The following is a 20,098-nucleotide window of genomic DNA, read 5'->3' on the forward strand; positions in this document are numbered from 1 at the left end:
TATTCACGGACATTGAAAGGTGTTACATTAGACGAGGAAACGAGGGACACATATATACGTTGAGGGTGACTTTAAAACGCTTGATACAATTTGCATATGCGTCAACATCGCCAGACTTTTTAGCACATTTTCGGGTTCATACCTGCAATTACCTCTCTATCTCCATATTTTTGCCAGGAATTTGAAGGTTAGTGTTTGACAAGTGGCAATTTTTTTGTAACGTGTTATATGAAAATAGTTAATGTTATAAGCTTGCTTAATTCATTGTAAACTCCTTCCTTCTTAAACTTGTAGAGATTACCTTTGCTCTATTTTTATACCAAAAATTACCAAAATTTGTCCAAACTTAGCAAGTATCACTCAGAAAGTAGAAATCATGAACTAAGATACCCACCTAGATTTTGGAGTCAATTTTGACGCCAATCAACGTCACTCAGACACTTTGTTAGTAAAGAGTCACATGTAACATTTCTAAAATTTGAGTTTTTATCTTGCATTTCTTTAAAAATAATTAACCTAGTCTGATCAAGCTAATAACACGCCTTGTTTGCGGATTTTAGTCTAGAATATTGTGAAAAAACCAGACGTTGAGTTACACATGTTGTAATTTATCTACATGAGCCCAAACTAACAACTTTAATGTCGCGTTCGCAAGCAGACCAAATTTTGCAGCTTGTTTTGGAAAACGCATTGGCCTCGGTAAAATTACTTCTTCAACGTTGGTTGTCAAAACTTAAGATGTACTATTTACCACGCGAAGCGTATATATTTATAGTGTTCATTTACAATAAATACACCAACGCCAAATAAACCAAGCCAAGCGGGAACCCAACGTTTGTTTAGTTAATTGATTTACGTTAATGGACTATTTTCTACTGATCAGTGATAAACGTGCTAGTCTCAAGTGGTAAATGTTTGCCCCGATGTAATAAAAATTAATTACAACATGTCATAATTTATTCATTTACCAGAAGTTGTTATTCAACTTGGTGATTGTAATTTTATGTTGCCGTATCTGGTTTTCAATTACACAAGGGACTGAAGCACCACCAGGTGTAATCTCATCCCATAATCAGCTACTATATACGTATATTCAAATGAGTAGTAAGAATTCCCTGACAGTATAGTGAGTAAAGATAATTCATGTGACACTATTTGCCTATAAAATTCACCGCCTCCAACCACTCAAGAGTGGCTAAAATTTCTGGATTTGTGAATATTTTAGATATATCAAACTAACAAAAAATCGATATAAAATTTTGTTAGCGCTCTGAGGACGTTAATGATATCACATTCCCCTTGGCCAACATGAATGATACTCGCAAACAAACTAACCTATTTTCTGTAAGTGGAAAGGGATCCTTCTACATAGGGAATGGTACATCGATATATCATGAGATTGTAACAATGTGTGACTTAAATGGAAAGTTAAACCAATCATTTTTTTTTGCACAGAATGTTGAACCCCTCCTTTTTTATACAGAATGTTAAATCACTCCTTTTGTACGGACAGATAACGTTTGATTAGCTCGTTTGGTTTATGGATAACACATATAGTCAGAAACAGAACAAAGTTGACACCGTTACAACAAAGAGACAACAGACTCTAAATAAAGGTGAGCATGCATACATCACCTTTACAAAGATTTCTCGGGGTATATTTAGGGGTCATGCGCGGGAGCTGAGACCGGATCAAGTTGTTTGTATTTCTCTCCCCGGCGATACCTTGGGCTACTTTATCTATGCACAAAATGTTTGTATGAAATGTTATCACTGTAATGAATTATGAATTATGAATTTTTATAATACTCTTGAGATTCGTGCAAATGCAATTTACTTATCATATAAGGAATTGCAAATCCAGTTTGCGCACATTGGGCACAAAAAGTGTTCAAGACGGCCTGACATAAAGTACGTCTGTCGTACGGAGAATAAACAAATTGAGAAACACAAACATTTTAGTTATTCGTGTTTCATTTTATTTCAAGAGTTTATTTGTGAGACAAACAAGGGATATATCATTCACCGCTGCAGTAAAACATAATTGGACTGCTCAACGTACTATATGTAGGCCGATACGCTTTGAGGGACCTTTTGGTGTTATCATAGAAAAGTCCAAGTTGTTTTTAACCACGGCAGCTAATCAATAACACAGGGAGATATCTGGATACATTCTTTTGCGAAATAAAATTCCGCCCTAAACTAGGATGAGAGGCCTCATGTGTGTAGTATAGGTGATACAAACTGCTGAGAATGCACAGTACGCCTTACTCACGTTCTCACTGTACGTGTTAGAATTAAAGACACAACTAGAGCATGAAAATTGTACTGTTGCTAAGCTAAAGTGTGTTCGGTGTCGGGTATTTACGTTCTATAAGACACTGGGACCGAAGGGACGTGTGAATATATAGGTTGTAACATAGACGAATAACTCAGTTGATAATACAGATAGAGGTCATTATACGCCTTACATACGTTCTTACGGTATGTATCAACATTACAGAAAAAAAAAACACAAAACATGTAAGTAAATTGAACTGCAGCTTAGAGTACGGCTGTAATTGTGACCCAAGATGGCATTTACATTCCAAAACTCTAACAATTAAAGAGGACGTATGTATAGAGCTTGTATGCCAATGTAACTTGTGAAGTTGTGATGCATATATATAGTGCATTGTACCCATCACACATGTGTTCACGGTACGCATTAACATTACCAAGACACCCACGGCCCATAAAATTGCGTTACCGTAGAGAGAACGTGAACAATTCGGACCCATGTTGGTATTTACATTCCAACACTCCTGAGTATAAAGGGGAAGTATGAACAGAGGTACTGCACACACCGGTGACTAACTATACCGACATTACGTTATCTCTGCTTAGAGTTTGACTACCCGGACCACGTGTCTAGTATATCGGAGAATACTATAGTATACTACTTCTAATACTGCTGCACTAGACGATTCATGATCACATGGCAACTTAAAATTCTCTGTGGCACAATGATACGCTCATCCATCAAAATTGTGTTTTGCAGGAACAACCCGAAAATAGTAATCAGTTGTTATATATTTGTCTGCAAGTATGCACAGAGGCCCTACATAGGCATTGGGGGCCCTAGACCTTGACGGCCCCTAGACTTGGGCGGCCCATAGGGATTTCACTGATCTGCTTAATTGATTATCCGACACATGGTCACCAGGTCACGTGGGTCACAGTTCCAACAAAAGGGAGCTAGAATCGAGAATGTCAGATCAGTGAAATAAAATTTGTTATTTACTATCCTGCTTTATGCATTTTTTCTGACTTATTAAATCATACATGTTTAGTTATATGTATAATATAGTTATAGCAGGTGTGACGTTTCACATTAAAGGATACATATAGAAGCTGTGAATACGACACACAAAATATACACAAAGAGAAAACATCAAAGGTATATGTCCAATTTTACCAAAATATAAGCGACTATATAGATGAAGAAAAGGAGGTTTACTTCCTTGAAGAATATTCGCCATGATGGCGCATTGTGTTGACTCTTTCAAAGAGCGATGCTGAATGGTTGATATTTAATCTTTAGTTAGCTTCGGCAAACAATCTTATGCAGAGTTATTAATTAAAATGACAGCCTATTTAGATCATCAGATTGTTCATCATTAAGGTGTTAATAATTAGTTATCTTATCTTCTCTGCAGTTGTCATAATTTTCTGAATGCCATGGTAATTTACCCATCGAAGTTGATTTTAGGATATTTGTAACTGTCTGGATTTTCAATCATTATAAATCATTTTTCACTCATAGATCAAATTGCTGTGTTTTGGTGACTCCTGGAATCGAGCGCTGACATTTATTATTCGAGACAGGTAAGCAATTTAATCATTTCTTAACTTGTAAGCTGAAATAATCGTTTCATTTCACACATTTTCCTGACAATTCAACCATTTTCGCCATGCACATTGCTAATGTCTGTTATTGTATATAGTCGATGAAAAGGGTAACTTAGCGCAAACTATATACTGGTTGATGCGTTCCTTCTGTATATTAATGGAACACATTAAAGAATGATTAGACTAGGAATACTAAAACTGAACTTGCAAAATTTTTCTTCGACCTTTTGTAAGAGAGATTTACATTAAACCCTTTACATGTTAAGAGTGGACATTGCATGTTATTTCACGTTAACATTCTAATGTGCAAATAAATTCAACTGTATACAAGGAGTTACCAAATGGTCGACAATTAACTACAAGAATCCAGGTTTCTGAAATCGTCTAACTTTTGTTTGATTAATGTGGAATATAGTTTTATTGTCTTCTATCATGATGAGTGTCTGTTGCTTATTTTCCAAATTTCAACTTTCATTACAATCTCCCCTTAAAAATTGTAGCCTTTGCATAGCCTTCGTCTCGGTACTACCGAGAGGGTTATGAAATTACTTCCAAGAAAGATAATATATCCAACTTTCGAAAACCCGCTAGGAGCCTTGAAATACAAAATGCAGCCTGCCAAAATTGTAACGTGAGAATAACAGCAACCTATAACCAAACGGGGAAAAAATTTCAATCCTTCAATTCGTTGATACTATATACCCTATACGACCTGTTTTAAGGAGAAGCCAAAATATAAAGATAGGTGAGAAAAGTTTAAAATTGATTGAATGACCTAATTTCAGAGTTATTGTCCCCTGCAGGCTGCCGTCGAAGGAAGGTTTTTGGCATTTAAAGTTCAGGTGACACATTTATCACGTTGCTCAAAAGAAACATACCGCTTTACCTTAAATGTGGAGGAGCTGTATCAAATAATATTTAAGCATTTTGCATATCTGAACATTTCTTTTTTTTTTAGTAAAATGAAATGCTTACTTTTGATCGTGACATTCATCAACTTAATATTGACGACAGGTCAAACCTTCCAATTTGAAAATATTGTAATATTAGAAACAATATTTCAGTAATGTTCTTTTATACACACACACACACACATATATATATATATATATATATATTATATATAATATATATTTATTCAGTCTCGAACATCTCACTGAGATGAATGTTTACTTTTGTACCTGCAGGGTTACATATACGTCAAACACTAAACTAATTGAATATATTATCGTGTGTCAGTTCTTCCGTTTTTGCAAATGAACATCGATATTCCTTGTGCACCCAAGCAATAGACACATTGCCTTCGTAGGTTCCGTTATTTGTTATTACAATAACATTAAGGATCTTACTGTCTCGTCATACACTATTGTTCATTCGAAAATCACACTGCAGAAATACCATTTCAGCATATTTCATTTCCGGTTGTAGGAACCAAAACATGAATCTCACCTATAGCAGCAGGACTTCAACTCTTCTCTGTTTCGACTCCTTGTCGGTAGATTACACACCGGTTCTCTCTGGAATATGATAAGCCGTTTAATTCCCGAGAATAACCCGCCTACTCTCGAGGGTTTAACTTTTTGATCACTGTAATCTTTCCTGTCTTCTGCTCAAGAAGTAGGAATGACCTTTCTGTGTTCGAACCGCCAGGGGCGAAGCAGGCACACAACCATGCCATTTGAGCGCGCCGTTCGATTATCAAATCCGTTCGCTCGATCCCATAGCGATGTACTTTATAGTCTGGTCGCGCGGTATTCATGCAAACACGGGTTATACTTTTGAGGGTTCTTGCGGAATATTCTCTGTTTAGACGAGCATATCTCCCCTAAAGAAGAATGTGGGTACTCGTCGCAATATTGTAATACAGTTTTAATTCTTTTTTGGTTAATGTAAATTGAAACATTAGCCATTTACTTCTATCTTATATTGATCATGTTTTTTTTTCTCATAAAAGAGGGTGAATAAACCGGTAAGGTGTACATATACCATTTGACATAAAGTGCGTTTCCCGTAAATCCAGCAAAATAACTGATAGCATAAATTTGAGTGAATCATTGAAAATGTGTATTTAAATTTCATAGTTTTTACAACATCATGTGTCGATATACAAAGTAACCACTGGCCACTTACTTTGCACATTTTAGGAAGCCTTGTATTTTTCCTAATTGAGACACATTTTGTCTTTCATATGCCCCACAATGTCTGGTCGTAACAGTGAGTAACAATGAGTAACAAAGAGAACAATGAGTAACAATGAGTAACAATGAGTAACAATGAGTTACAATGAGTAACAATGAGAACAATGACTAACAATGAGTAACATTGAGTAACAATGAGTACAGTAACACTAAGAAACATTGAGAACAATCAGAACCGTTATAATTTCTTTGCAAACTTTACATTTTACACTATTGCATGCTTACATAGATTTGTAAGTCTTGTCGGACATGTAACGTTTGGTATTCATATTTCGTACAATACAATATGGTTTTATTTTTCGATGTCTATTTTGATATTCACATATTTAAAACAAAGTAACTTGTAATCAATATGATCTTTAACTAAGGCGTTTAATTGTTAGGAACTGCATCCAATGTTTTAATTTATGATACCTCTTTGAAAATGATTCCACTTGAAATCAAATCAAAGGCTACCTAAAGAATGTAGAAACCCTATGCCATGTGCATGTCATTGACAAATTTGAAATGTATTTGCGGAAAGTATATTAATGTGAGGCCACAGTCACACACCTCCCTTAGACCCCCCCCCCCCTTCCAACCCATACACAAGGTTGAGCTTGGCAGAGGAACATGGGTATAAGTGCGAAGCGAACGATGTTCCAGGAATCTTTGTGGCCAGGAAATTTTCTGACTTTAGGAATGTTGAGAAGCATTTTCTGACCCTCTCAGTCGTGGCCCAAAGGCGAAAACAATTTTATCTGCATAGTTTCGTTCATTTTTTTGGGGCCTATTTGAAAATTATTGGTCTGACAATTGTGGCACATGACACCCCTTCCCCCTACCCCGGGGGGTGTCGGAGCACTGTATTTTGATTTGTGAAGAGCTGGATCATACATATTCATGCGATATTCTAAAGCGTGATATTTTGCATCTCCAAAGCTGCACCATCTTGATTTCATACTAAAATATTTGATATTTTAATTGCCAGATACATTCCATGTGTTTTCCCCATTGGTCATCTGTCAGTTTCCGAATATGGTGCCATCCATAACACCTTCTTTAAACCCCAAACAATTATTCACATTCATTATAGGCTAAAGTCGAGATGGCTGCATGGATGTTGACCATGTTTTTGTAAACAGCGATCCACTTGGGGATTACTAGTGTTTTTCGATAGATTTGTTGACTTAAGTTTTTAACAGAACCTCCCAGTTTTTCTCATGAATTATTCAAGAAAGTAAAGCCGTTGTATGTAACTTGACGGTATGGAAAGTGTCAAGGTACCCTCTTATATTACAGCTAAGATAGAGGAACACATTTAGGCAAAAGTGACGCGCATATTTCGTACCATTTATCAAATATTTAGAAGAAAAGACTTGAGTGACTTTTAAGGGTGGTTACCTCACCATCTTCATGAAACAGTCTTTGCTGTTACCAGGTCCCCAGTGTGTCTCAAATCCGCTTTTTTTTTGTTGTAACTTTTCCCCACAATATCCTAGATTCTTAAATAATAAATAAATAAATAACGATTCTTGTATACAGCGGGTTTTTTTGTTGTTGCTATTATGGCAGCACGTCTATAGTTACATAAAATATCCAGGGTTGCAGGTGATTTTTTCACCAAATTAACGGAACTGACAATAAATAGCGAAAATGTCTTCATCTTTGTTTGCAAAATTGTTTACACTTAGTAGCTACACTGTAAAACCCAACCGGTAGATGAGCTTTCTGAACAAGGGTTATGACAGTCAGGATGACTCAATAATGTTAATATAAGCGTTACAACATGATTTACGTAAGTTTTATGCGGAAACGTAGATCAACGTATGAAGATATCGTTGTTTCAACTTGTGATGGTCGAGTATCAAAACATTTCTACATGAAAACGACTGGAAAGAGAAGACTGTGCGTATTTGCAACAAAATTACCGGTAAGTGATCGCTCGCGCGCGTATATCGACTAAGTAGATAACATACGTCAGGGACCAGCTTTCCCAAGTCTTGGATGATTTACGGTTCGTATTTAGAATGATTAATGCTCAATACAGTAATGATATTCGCGCAGATTCGACTGAATCTAAAATATGTTGTTAAAATTAGCCCAAGTCAAAGTTTAAAACTTGCAGCATAAAATTATATGCGTGATTGAATTGGATTAGAAAAGCTACTATTTCAACAGCCTAGCCTACAAAATTTATAAGCTCCATTTCACGTTGAACGTAGGCTGTGCATTAGGTTAGGCTATAGAGCTTTACAGATAGGCCTAACCATTAACAGTTGCGCATTGTGAGACAAAGTAGTAAAACATTCGGTTCATCAGTATGAGCTCATGTGGTTAATACATGGTACTGATTAGCAAATTTGAATGAGGTATAATTTAGAGATATGTTTGTTGTGATTGGCAGTGATAGTGGTCATTCTGTACTAGCAAATATACAAACTATTATTGTTGATAAAAACGATGGATGGCTTGTAGTAAAATTGCATAAATCTATCAAAGCCACATTGGAGCATACAAAGTGACAGAGACTGAAAACTATGATCAAGTAGTTTGTCCAGGTAATCTTAAAGATTACTACCCTCTAACTTCCTACACTATGAGAGAAGCTAAAGTGGTTGTGTTGAAACTGTACATGAACAATCGGAGTTACCCTAAGTTGAGTTGTCTGTGATAAAGCATGAGCCTTACTAAACATTGAAAGATGCAGTACTTGGATGACATTTACATGCAAAATATCTACCCATGCAAGTAGCCAAGAGTAGATGTACAGTAGATATGCTGCCATACTGCATATTTATGCAGTGCATTTGGTATACTGCAGCTGAATGGGTTGTTGCACTTACTGCTAAAATATTACTATGTGGTACAGTACTGTAATTCTAAGGGGAGTGTACGAAACGATATAGCCAGCTTCTAACTCACTTACATTGTTCTCTTTTCATGCATAGGATTGCTCAGATATTGATACTATGTACAAATTGAGGGTAGTGTTGTCACCAAAGGACATTCAGAAGGTGTCCCTTGAGCAACGTCCAGAGTCTGTTGAAAACCTTATGGAAACTTTGAAAGATAAGTTAAGCCTTGAAGGCAGTTTCACTTTGCAATATGCTGATCCAGACTTTGGCGGTGAGATGGTGAATCTGACTAATGCAAATGATTTACCAGAGACATGTGCATCTGTCCAAGTGATATACACTGAAATTGCTGAAGATCAGTGCTATCGGAGTAGTACACCCTCACTGTCATCTGTCGGTTCGTTCGGAAGCTCACATGACACTATGAGTGTTAGTTCAAATGATGACATACAGTCGGTAGAAGCCAAACTGAGACAAGGGTGTTGGCCAAAGGTCTTTCAGGTACCTAAAGTAGGTCCAGAGCTTGAACTGGTTTTTGAAGATGGTAATAGAAAGTATCTGTCAGAAGGAAAGAAGCACCTTGACTTAAGCAAAGATCACAAAAGTCAGTTCCTTGATACGATTGCTAACCGCATTTGGGAGTACAAAGCTTATCCAACACACATGGAATACACTGAAGTAGCAAAAGCAATCATGAGGACCTATCCTTGTTTGGCTGAAAAGGGAAGTTCCTCTGGCTATGATGAAATGCTTAACAGCATCAAATTTAAGATGGGTAATCTTAGAGCAAAAATGAGAAAGTTGGACTGCATGGAACTAAACGTTAACTCAAGGAAGCGCTCCTACCCTGGAACGTCTTCATCAAAACACAAAAAACCAAAGAGAGCAGAAATAAATTACTTACCAGACATTCCAATTGGAGAAGATGCAACAAGTATGGAGTCTTATTGAGAAAACTTTTGCACAGAAGTCCAAAGAGAAACAGGGACATGGACAAGATTTAAAAGATGATGATACGGACCTATGCATACCGTAGACAGGACCTGGTCTTAAATGCGCCAGCCGTCAACGAAATGGTAGAAAGATGCCCGCCTTATTTCTTCCCAGTGAAGTAAGTTCCTTAATTATTCATTAACTTATTGGGGGTGCTGCCTCCTTCACTAAAATTGGACATTTTGTTTTGTATTTTTCAGGATATAGTAGCTGCAGTGTATAATGAGTAGTAAAAGTAATCACAGTGGGTGATTAGTGTTAGAGATGTTTTATTTCTTATGTATAAAATTTTGGTAAAATACAGAAAAAAAGAGATACAAAGTATGTGGTCTAATATGGTGCAGCAGGGTGATCTGATCAGTAATTAGCCGGTAGATGTATTTTTTAACCCTTGGATGTCAGTCACCATTACTTATTTTGTTTGTCACTAATATCTGCACTAAATACCTGTAAAATTAGTTTATAACTGTATATTATATATGGTCTTACCCAGGATTCCGATTGGCAGTTGACTACCATCGACAAATGCACTTACAAGTTGCATTTATACTCTCACCTTCGAAATGGCTTTCTATAATATTGCTACCTGGCAAAAGGGAGCCATCTTCTTTTCATGGGGCAAACTTAACTAAATATTGTTTTCTACATTTCTCATTTTATTCTTTCAGTTGAAGGCTGAGTTTTCGAGGTTAAGCAACCTTGCTCTGGACAGCACTTTCTTTTCTTCACTAGACCAACACCTTGACAGAATGGTGGAAATATTGTCAACCAGACAAAAGTTTCAGAACTTGTTTCTCTTTGAGACAGGGGTAGGCTATATAACACATTCTGTAGTGTATGGTATGATCAGATAATACAAGAGCTCATTCATCTATATTCTTGTTTTAGCAATACTTAAAATACAGTAAATAAGAGTACATACTTTTTATTAGAAATTACCTTGTGACAATTTAACAGTTACATTTTGTACAATATTACATGCAAAACTAGCATAAAGGTATGCTGTATTTGGCCCAAATATACCAGAAATTCAAATATGGTTACCTTTGGTAGCATAAAGGTATGCTGTATTTGCCCCAAATATACCAGAAATTCAAATATGGTCACCTTTGGTCAAAATTCTTACACTGTTTTTATTACCACCTTGGAGGAAATTTACTTTAATTTTGGTTTGTTTCATTTTTGCATTCTACTGTATATGTTAACAACACCATTGGTTTATTTGATTCATGGTAAGTACAAATTGTGTCCTGGATACAGATTCAAGAAAAAGGGATTGCGGAATATTTTTTCTAATGACAGCTTAAACAATAATATTCTTTAGTTAAAGAAGTTAATATATTGCTGTTTTAGTGTAATTTATCAACAAAAAATAAACCGTCAGGCTACTTAAAAAACCCTCTTAACAATTTGAAGCCATGCCTGTGGCATTACATTCCATTGTAAACATTCATAATTATCATGCATCTGAAGTGTTTAAATAGTTCATGTGGTGTTCAGAAAGATATTGCAAAACTCCATTTGACTGGTAATTATCTTGTTTCTTGGTAAATCTTGAAAATGTGTTGAAACAAACTGTAATATGGAACAGGATGCCATGGGAAATTGTTTCTCTGCTTTTACATTTCAACTTATGAAGAATTGTTGATTGGATGAATAGGCACTAATAATAATCATTGTAATAATCAAAGAGCGAAACAAAGTTAATTTTATGATATGCCGATGTTTTCTTCAGGCAGAGAAATGACATAATAGCCCACACCTCTAGTGAGTTGGAAGGATCCAAAAATGTCTGAAAAAAATTCTATCAGGCTTAAACTCTAGTTTACATTTTCATTTTTATTCAGAGCCATTGTTTGTCAAATAATCGCTTTGTACTTGCTTAGTTATGGAGAATTTCTAACAGCTTGCTTGCATCAATGTGATTGGTATCATAGTATATGTTTCAGAAATAATTTGCAAAATTTGAACTTACAAACATGTTCATCCTAAACAAAGCCCATTGAGGGATGTACTGTGAAATCATTTACAGGAAGTCAGTATTAATATTATATATACTGATAAAGGAGAATGTATCAGATATCTGTGTTGTGATGAAACTATTCAAATCACAGTAATACAAGTGTTTGAAGGATCCAAAAACTGGCAAAAGACAGGATTGACAATGGAATTCTTTCAAAGTATTTTGTGTTCCAAATGGGTAAAAATAAAGTGCTTTGCTGTAAAGATCTAAAAACCAAACATTTTTCATTATGACTTTACTTTGCATGCAGGTTTTCATGAGCAAAGACTGTTGTGCTTCCTCTCAGATTATTAAAAGAGTTTTACAGAGTTGCTTTATCTTATGATTAAAATGTAAGTTTTTGAGTACAGAGGACCAAACAGAGGCTATTTGCTGAACCCTGGCTTGATTTCATATACCCCTTTCTAGGATGAAAGGTTGTATGTGATTCCCCAACATATCCTTAGCTTTCATGGGAACTAGTTTTTAATGGTAATTTCTAATATAAGGGATCAAAATGTCCTGAAAAGAAATTTTTCATATCGTTGAAAAGATGAAGTTCCTGTTCTATGCTTGGTTTTCACAATTGAACAATGCTCTTATCCATCATAACTAGTCTTTGTCATAAAAACAGATGCAAGAGCAATTGGTCGCATCACTATAGCTTTGCTAATGACAGCTTTAAGTGCATTCCTTTAGTTAATGAAACATTGGTGTTTTGAGCATTGTTGCCTATTTACATGATGATGTAATTATGATTCACCTATAAAACTATTTGCCACAAAATTAAAAGTCTTTAGCTAAAACAATCATATTGTAAATGGCTGAGAGGAATTGTTACTTCTTACTTCCTGGCTTTTAACAACATTGGTTATTTCCAGCAGCCATAACATATTAAATTTACTTCAGTATTTCATACCAAAGAACACATGCACTTGAAATTGGTATTTACTATCTCAAATGAATCATGGAAATGAATGATTGCAGCAGGCATGTACCCATGCTCCATGTTCTTCTGTATCTCATTATTGATACATTTTGGCGTTGTTTCCACCGATAAAAGTATTAGGCACTTTTTATGCGTTTGATTATTTCTTCTTTTTTCTTGTTAAAGTACATTGTTACTGACTTCAGAGGTTGAAAATAAAGTTGTGTTGTTAACTTAGCAATATATAGTTTTCTTTACTAAAATTGTCTGTTGTCATAACTCAATTAAATTGAGGTAACCCGCTGCCTAGAATATGCCAAGTAGCGTCAACTTAAATATTCAAAGTTAACTCTGGAGATAATGGAAAGTGGGAAAAACTTGAATTGGTCTTGTCAGTTTAAAGAGGAAAGGCTATGCTGTATCAGCTCTAAAGTTTTAGTTACCATAACTTGCCCAGCTTTTTCTCAAAAAAAGATAAAGATTAAATTTGTTGGACTTTGCTGATATCTGTTGCCACAACTGATGAACATGAAGTGTAACAAAGTAAAACCAGCGAGTTGGTTGTAACCACTACTGTCAAGTTTTACTTATGGAGTTTCTGGGTTAGTAGAGTGAACTTAAAAAAGTTAAGGCAGCGGGTTACCTCGACTTTTTCAAGTTGTCTTGACGTGTTGGGTTTTACAGTGTAATTTCCAATCCGTGAAAAGAAAAAACTTGAAATGAGGGACTTCATTCCTTGCTACTGATCAGTCATGGTGAAGAAGGAATCTGTAGTGTAATAATTAATGCTCTTTCTTCAATTATAACATCTGAATCCCTAAAATAAACTCTTCCATATGATTTTTTTTTCTATTTGGTCCACAATTACATCTTCCTCTGTGAATAAATGATGTGTGTAATATACTAATATTGAACGCGATTTCGAATAGTCTTAAAGTCTCCCGCCCCCCCCCCCCCCCAAACAGTAAAATGAGTCTTTTACAAGCTCTTGGATCAATCTGTCCCTAGTTAAGCACAAGACGAGGGCCACCTCTTCTTTTTCTCTTGCTACAAGCCTGAAACGTTTGAAACATTTATTAGCTCTCTGTGAATTCTTAATTTCGGTCATAAACAGTTAGCTCTGACAAGCTCTAAAAGAGCTTCTGCATTATTTACTCAAACTATTTAAAGAAGTTCTACTCTCTTTCCATCTCTCTGCCTCTCTACGGAGAAGTGGTCTAAGAATAAACTCTTGTCTGGATGAGTCAGTGATGATAATATTCACAATTTTCTAATTTTTCTGGCACTTTCAATAAATCAAAAGAAAAGGCAATACAAGTCAATTTTATGCTTTAATAATTCCTTCTATACTAAGAATGTTTTTCTCTCTCCAGTATTCAGGTAGTGCAGACAGGATTTTACGTATACCTTTGGGTTGTTGAAGCCGTATCCCACGTAGGGGGTACTTTCGGTCCTAACATAGAACTAAATGAATCGTTTAAATGGAGCATTTTGAGGGAATATTTTGTCTATAAGTTAGATCAATAATCATTCTACAGCCATGCAAAGTTGTACTAAATAACTATACCTATAAGTTTCGTGGGGTTGAAATGCGGGGGTGGGGGGAGGGGGTTGTACACCACTACACCCACTGGATCTGCACCTTTTATTACGCAGTGTTTTGTCCCAACGAGAATCAGTGCATTAATTTGTGCCCCATTCTTACCTGTCTACACTCTTTTAAAGCACTCTCCCATCTATGTACCGTTTACAATTTGACATCATTTGAACCCAATGCATGTGCCTCAGTTTACAAACTTTTGTTATACAGTTCAATGCATGCAATAAGTGATATGGAAGTTATAATTACTCTAATCTACAATATCCTCGAATATTTTGTACTCGCAATTTATGGATTAAACCAATTTTTGCCTTTATTCTATTTGAACGCTCCATTGCTAAGTTGTCGCTGCAAAATAATTATTGTTTATTGTCTACGATATAGCTTTCGAAGATGCTAATGATTATAATATCAGCGATAATGTCCGTCCAATTATTCTGTAATTTTCTTATCCGTATTATAATAGCGTTCTGCTGTAATAATTTACTGCTGATAGCATTGCTAATCACAAAGGCGCTAAATCCTTTCAGCGCTCATTATAATGTCAACTATGATCATAAAAATTAAGATAGAAAAAGTATTCCTCCTTCTTCTCTCAAAGAAATAGAAAAGATTTGGGACCAATCTTACAACAGATTTGTTTGTATTATATTTACAAGATATTACGATAAAAATATGCCCCCCCCCCGCCCCTCCCCCGAATGGGAAAGTAAAGAAAAGACCAAATGAAGACCCGTTTAGAAATAGACTCACCGTCATTATAACTGGACGGATTCATTTTTCCATTTCTACCGTGAAATGTTTTAATCGGGGTGGCTTTCATGATTTCTTTTCTCTCTAATATACATGCCAATAGGCTTGAACCCAACCCCCCCCCCCTTCCCCCAGGATACAACTTACATTGAACTTACTGAATGTTTTGTCACCATTATCACATGGTGGGTAATATGGGTTCGATAAAGCGGAAAAATGTGATAGTTTCTATATGCGTATCTCTCTTCTAGCATGAAAAGATTTCATGCAGAATGAATGTTTTAAATAGAATGCAATCAAATGTTTATCTAGTTTAAAAGCCTTCTATGATAAAATCGGTTTTTTTTTGTTATTATTCTTATAATGTTTTATGTGGCGGTAGGATATTCGTTTTGTTAGTTGCATTTTATTTCCAATGGGGGGGGGGGGAGCGGTGGGATTGATAGAGGGGCTGTTCCATACATCCAAACCTCACACTTGGCCCCAATATCACTTCAAACACTGATACGTTACAGGGGCATATTCGTCTTGTTGAATAGATCGCCAATCCTGGTCATATCGTGTTTGGTTGTGTGTGTTGGTTCAAGAACACCCAACGACGCGCTCAATAGTAGTGACATTACATACATTAAGTTCGTATGTCTCCCTTCTATATAATATAGAACATTAAGTCAACTCGCCCCATGAACTTGAACTATATATTACAGGGTTCAAGCACTACACATTGAGTCAACTCGTCCCATGAACTTGAAATATATATTACAGAGTTCAAGCACTACACTGTTTTTTCTAAGAAAATAAATAATTTACATCAATCCTACAACACCATCGTCTTTAAATTTTTCTCTTTTCTTTCTTTCTATTTTTAGTCGATAGGGGAAGGAGGGACGGGGGTACTCCCAATATGAACAAGAAACACGATTACATACGCATATATATTCGTATATACCTTGTTTATATATGAATCACGTGCTGACAGTAAATTGCCGCGTGCGACGAATATACGAGAATACGCAATACGAGCTGTCTTCAGCATACACAACACTGCACAGTCTACAATAGCGTTTAATCAGCTAATTAGTTACGGTATAATACTCTCAAAATTGATTGTGATCATAACAAATGTCACGAATCTAACCCAGATAATGTCTAACTCGCTTCCGAGACTTGAATAAAACTGAAAGTTTTCGAGATACCAACTCCTTCGGTGACGCCGAGATGGTGACACCGGGTATCAATCAATGAACATTATATACAATATGCATACATAATAAATATATATTCATCGCTGGCGACCGATATCGCTGCAGTAAGCCTTTTGAGCAGTTGAAAGGCAGTGATAGGCGAGATTGTATGAGCGTGTAATGTAAATTCGTTGATTCAAAACCATCCTGTGAGCAGCCTGGAGCAACGAGTACGTACCTGTCGTCTCGTAATTATATTCTATAGCATTGTTGCCTGTGTACCTCGCCCTCATAGGTGGTACTTGTACTCACAATTCGATACTTATACTACAGTAATAAATAATTAAATAACAAATCCACCCAGAAAAGGGCGCTCAATGCGCAAAATCTTGTCACATAAGGTGAGGTTTAAGCTTCTTTTTAAAGGAGGAGACACTCTTAGCCGACTTGATTTCAAGTGATAACATATTCCCCGACCCCCCCACCCCACCCCACCCCACCCCACCCCACCCCCACCCCCACCCCCACCCCCACCCCCACCCCAAGAGTGGTTGGATTTAGATACCCTGAGAAGTAAGTGTATCATTTAAACGTATATTATGCGTCGGAATATATTCTTAGCATATCAGAGAGGCACCACATAAAAAGGCGGCACAAAGGCATTTTATAAAGGCACCACATTTCAATTCAATTCAACTGTACAGTGAAGTGTTCACCCAATAGACTTAAAAAATGATAAATGGTTGAGGGGATTATTGTAAAGAGACTCACGCTTAGTGTATTGTACTTAGAGAAAAATACTATTCTTGCTCATTTATGATGTCATACTCGTGCTGTAGGCCTATTATTCTTCATTTATAAATTTTCTCTGTACTATAGTCTTGACAAATGTTGAAAGTCTCGAAAAATATTTACCATTAGTCTAGAGTTGACTATAGACTTTCATTACAGAGTAATTGATCTGGCTTCCACATATCTTCCTTACAAAATATGTAAACAGGGACTCTTTCCAAACACCCCCGCCCCCCCCCCCCACCATCCCGATTTATGTTACCAATTTTCTAGATATCTCCTACATATCATAATCATCACCGCTCGAATTGTCAACATTCGTCACTTCGGTGTCATTGTTATTGGTGTCAAAGTGTTATTGGTTTCACTGTTAACGTGATTCGAGACTAACACTATATATATATTTAACATGTTAATATTTAAACTTCGTCACATAAAGTGCATTTGTAATTACATACCTCCAAGTTCCTTTTCCCTACAGTTGTGTCTGTCTCCTTTCAAAAGGATCTTTCATTTCCAAGATTTGACAAGGGAGTCATTGCTGTCAGTAACGAACTCCGTGGATACCTTTTGGCGTATGTAATTGTCTACTCATGTGTCCCTAAATAATAGGACAATGCTTGTTGAAAGGAAAAAAACAAGATGTGATTATATCTTAACGAAATTTGAAATTTCTCGTCCAATTTTTACTTCTTCTGTTTCGTTTCGTGTTACAAAGAATAATCTATTTATAGAATAGACTTGGCAGCGTGCTTAAATCCATCAAGCTTATATGATATTCACATGTTTGGCAGAAAACAGACAAGTTATAATAGATAGGTTTACATGAAGAAGAAATAAAACAGACTTTTGAGTCTACTATCTTTGCTATAATCAATCAGCCATCGAGCGATATGGTTAAACGATGTAATATTAAAATCGATGGAAAGCAGACGGTAAAACTATAGTTTGAACTTGAACTGGTGATACTGTGTACGACCTTGAAGATTAACATGAAGCTACTAGCCTACTATGTATACGTCTATATGATGTTAAGTATACTCTATACGTGAACCAATTTGAACGATGCATTTAGCGACAAAACTCTCAGAAGTTTGTACATAAAAAACAAACATAAAGCATTTCGTTAAGTGTTTTATGTATTCCCTAATGCTATATAACTTCCTGGTACAACATGTGCGATTGGTTAGGAAATTAGTTTAGCATTATCATATATCATATCAATGTAAATAATTAACGGGTTTTACATGAGGTGTTGCAATGTGTCTGGCCCGCATCGTAGAGTGCTAACACAATGACATTTTCCATGCATGAATTTACCTGAAGTAACTAGTTTTTACGCTGTTTGCTGTAGCGTTTTGTTATGTTCCTGTTGCTGCAAATATTGCCTGCATGTTTAAGACTAAAATCAGTTTACGAACATTCGAAAGAGTTCCAAGCACAATGATTAAGTTTCCTTGTTTAGTCAATTCCTTTTTTATTCCATCATATATTCTGTGAATCCTTCCGTCAGTCTGTAAATCAGAGAGCGAGTTTGACTTGCCTTTTGTTCCTTAATTAATCACACACTTCCTCCCTTTTTATTTTTATCTTATGCAGCTGATTTTATACTTGAATACTGAATAGAGCAGAAAGACAGTCCTTTTTACTCATTTGTAAACAAAATAAATTGAAAAACCATAAAGGAAATCAACCGAATCCGTCGGCACCGAGCAGAGTATTATTTTTACCTGATGCGAAGAAGATGTTGTTAATAAAAAGCAGACATGCACTGGGGTACCGAATGGTAGATTATTATCAAATAAAACGAGTGATGCGATACGAATTCGAGTCTTTTAACTAAATTAGATGACTTTTTTTTTTCTCCTCGAGACCGTCTTGGCATTCAAAGTTAGTCAAGCTGCAAACGAATTGCTTTGGCTGACAATAACTTTCCTTCAATTTCTCTCCAGAAAAATTTAAGCGCTTTCTTGACATAAAACACTTTCGCTTTTATTATTAACGGATGTCTAACAGTGTAATTTCAACGGTTTAGTGTGTTTTTTCTTCCGGTTCGTGGTTATTTCTTCTGCAGATTTTTCATATATACTTAGAAACGGTTTTGTTTTTTTGCAAACCGTTCAATGAGGTAGCATTATCAGGTAGAAAAACCTTTCGTGAGTCTATTGGGATAAATTAATGTCAATGTTATTTAATCATTGGTTAAAAGGGGTAGATTTGGCAACTTTAATTGTTATTTCCAAAAAAACAAAATTCTGAACACAGAGGTGTTGGTGGCGTGGGGGCCAGGTGGTGGGCTTAGTTCCCTCTATTGGTCCGCCCCAGATGACGGTACTATGGACACATGCATTGTGAGTGTGCCTCTCATTGCTATATGGTACCGGGTTTAAGGTTAATAATATTAGGGACCCGAGAAATATGGGGTAATAAATAATGTATTTTCATTGTCGCGATATATAAACTGAGGAGCCCAGGGACATATTTGTCCAAGCCTGGCTACCGACGCCAATCTATGCAGATCTGAGTACCTGATTACAGGATTCTAAAATCAACAATCTAACATTGGTCGACAGGAAAACCGAATTTTGGTCAAAATTCTTCAAAAAGTTTATTTAGGCGATCCTGTTGCAAATAATTGCAATTAATTAAAACTCAGACTGCCTCTTAGATTTCTCAAGTACTTGAAAGTATACTTTCAATTTCTGAATACTAAATAGAACTGCTCCATTCTGATAAAATTTGTTGCCCGGGTTATTATTTTTTGTCACGTGCGAAACCGAAAGTTTGCTAATTTAAGACCTCAATTAGCAAATTAATGTGAAATACATAAACTGCGTTGTTATTGGATTTCAGTACCAAATTAAAGGTAGACATTTTACCAAAGTCAGAACGAAAGGCCGCCCTAATATTTATACTGACA

At 36.0% G+C, this 20,098-nt stretch overlaps 2 protein-coding genes across 3 annotated transcripts in view; both read left to right on the top strand.

Annotated features, from left to right (window-relative positions):
- The window catches only part of LOC139961668 (uncharacterized), a 61,515-nt gene that overhangs the window by 16,479 nt on the left and 24,938 nt on the right, over positions 1–20,098 (top strand). Inside the window, exon 2 of the mRNA XM_071961052.1 lies at positions 3,806–3,867. The gene's annotated coding sequence lies outside the window, so the exon portion shown is untranslated. The remainder of the gene's footprint in view (positions 1–3,805; positions 3,868–20,098) is intronic.
- On the top strand, positions 7,772–13,540 carry LOC139961933 (uncharacterized). Of its 2 annotated transcripts, XR_011791099.1 has the most exons (3): positions 8,056–8,085; positions 9,020–10,037; positions 10,588–13,540. XR_011791099.1 is itself a non-coding variant. In XM_071961636.1 (2 exons), the coding sequence occupies exons 1-2, from the start codon at positions 7,858–7,860 to the stop codon at positions 9,875–9,877; spliced, it is 1,002 nt and encodes a 333-aa protein (XP_071817737.1). In that variant the 5' UTR covers positions 7,772–7,857; the 3' UTR covers positions 9,878–9,923. The 2 variants fall into 2 exon arrangements, 1 of the variants encoding a protein (XP_071817737.1); XM_071961636.1 differs by lacking the exons at positions 8,056–8,085; positions 10,588–13,540 and adding an exon at positions 7,772–8,001 and having other exon boundaries at positions 9,020–9,923.

This window comes from Apostichopus japonicus, chromosome 20 (assembly GCF_037975245.1).
Source record: "Apostichopus japonicus isolate 1M-3 chromosome 20, ASM3797524v1, whole genome shotgun sequence".
Classification (NCBI taxonomy): domain Eukaryota; kingdom Metazoa; phylum Echinodermata; class Holothuroidea; order Aspidochirotida; family Stichopodidae; genus Apostichopus; species Apostichopus japonicus.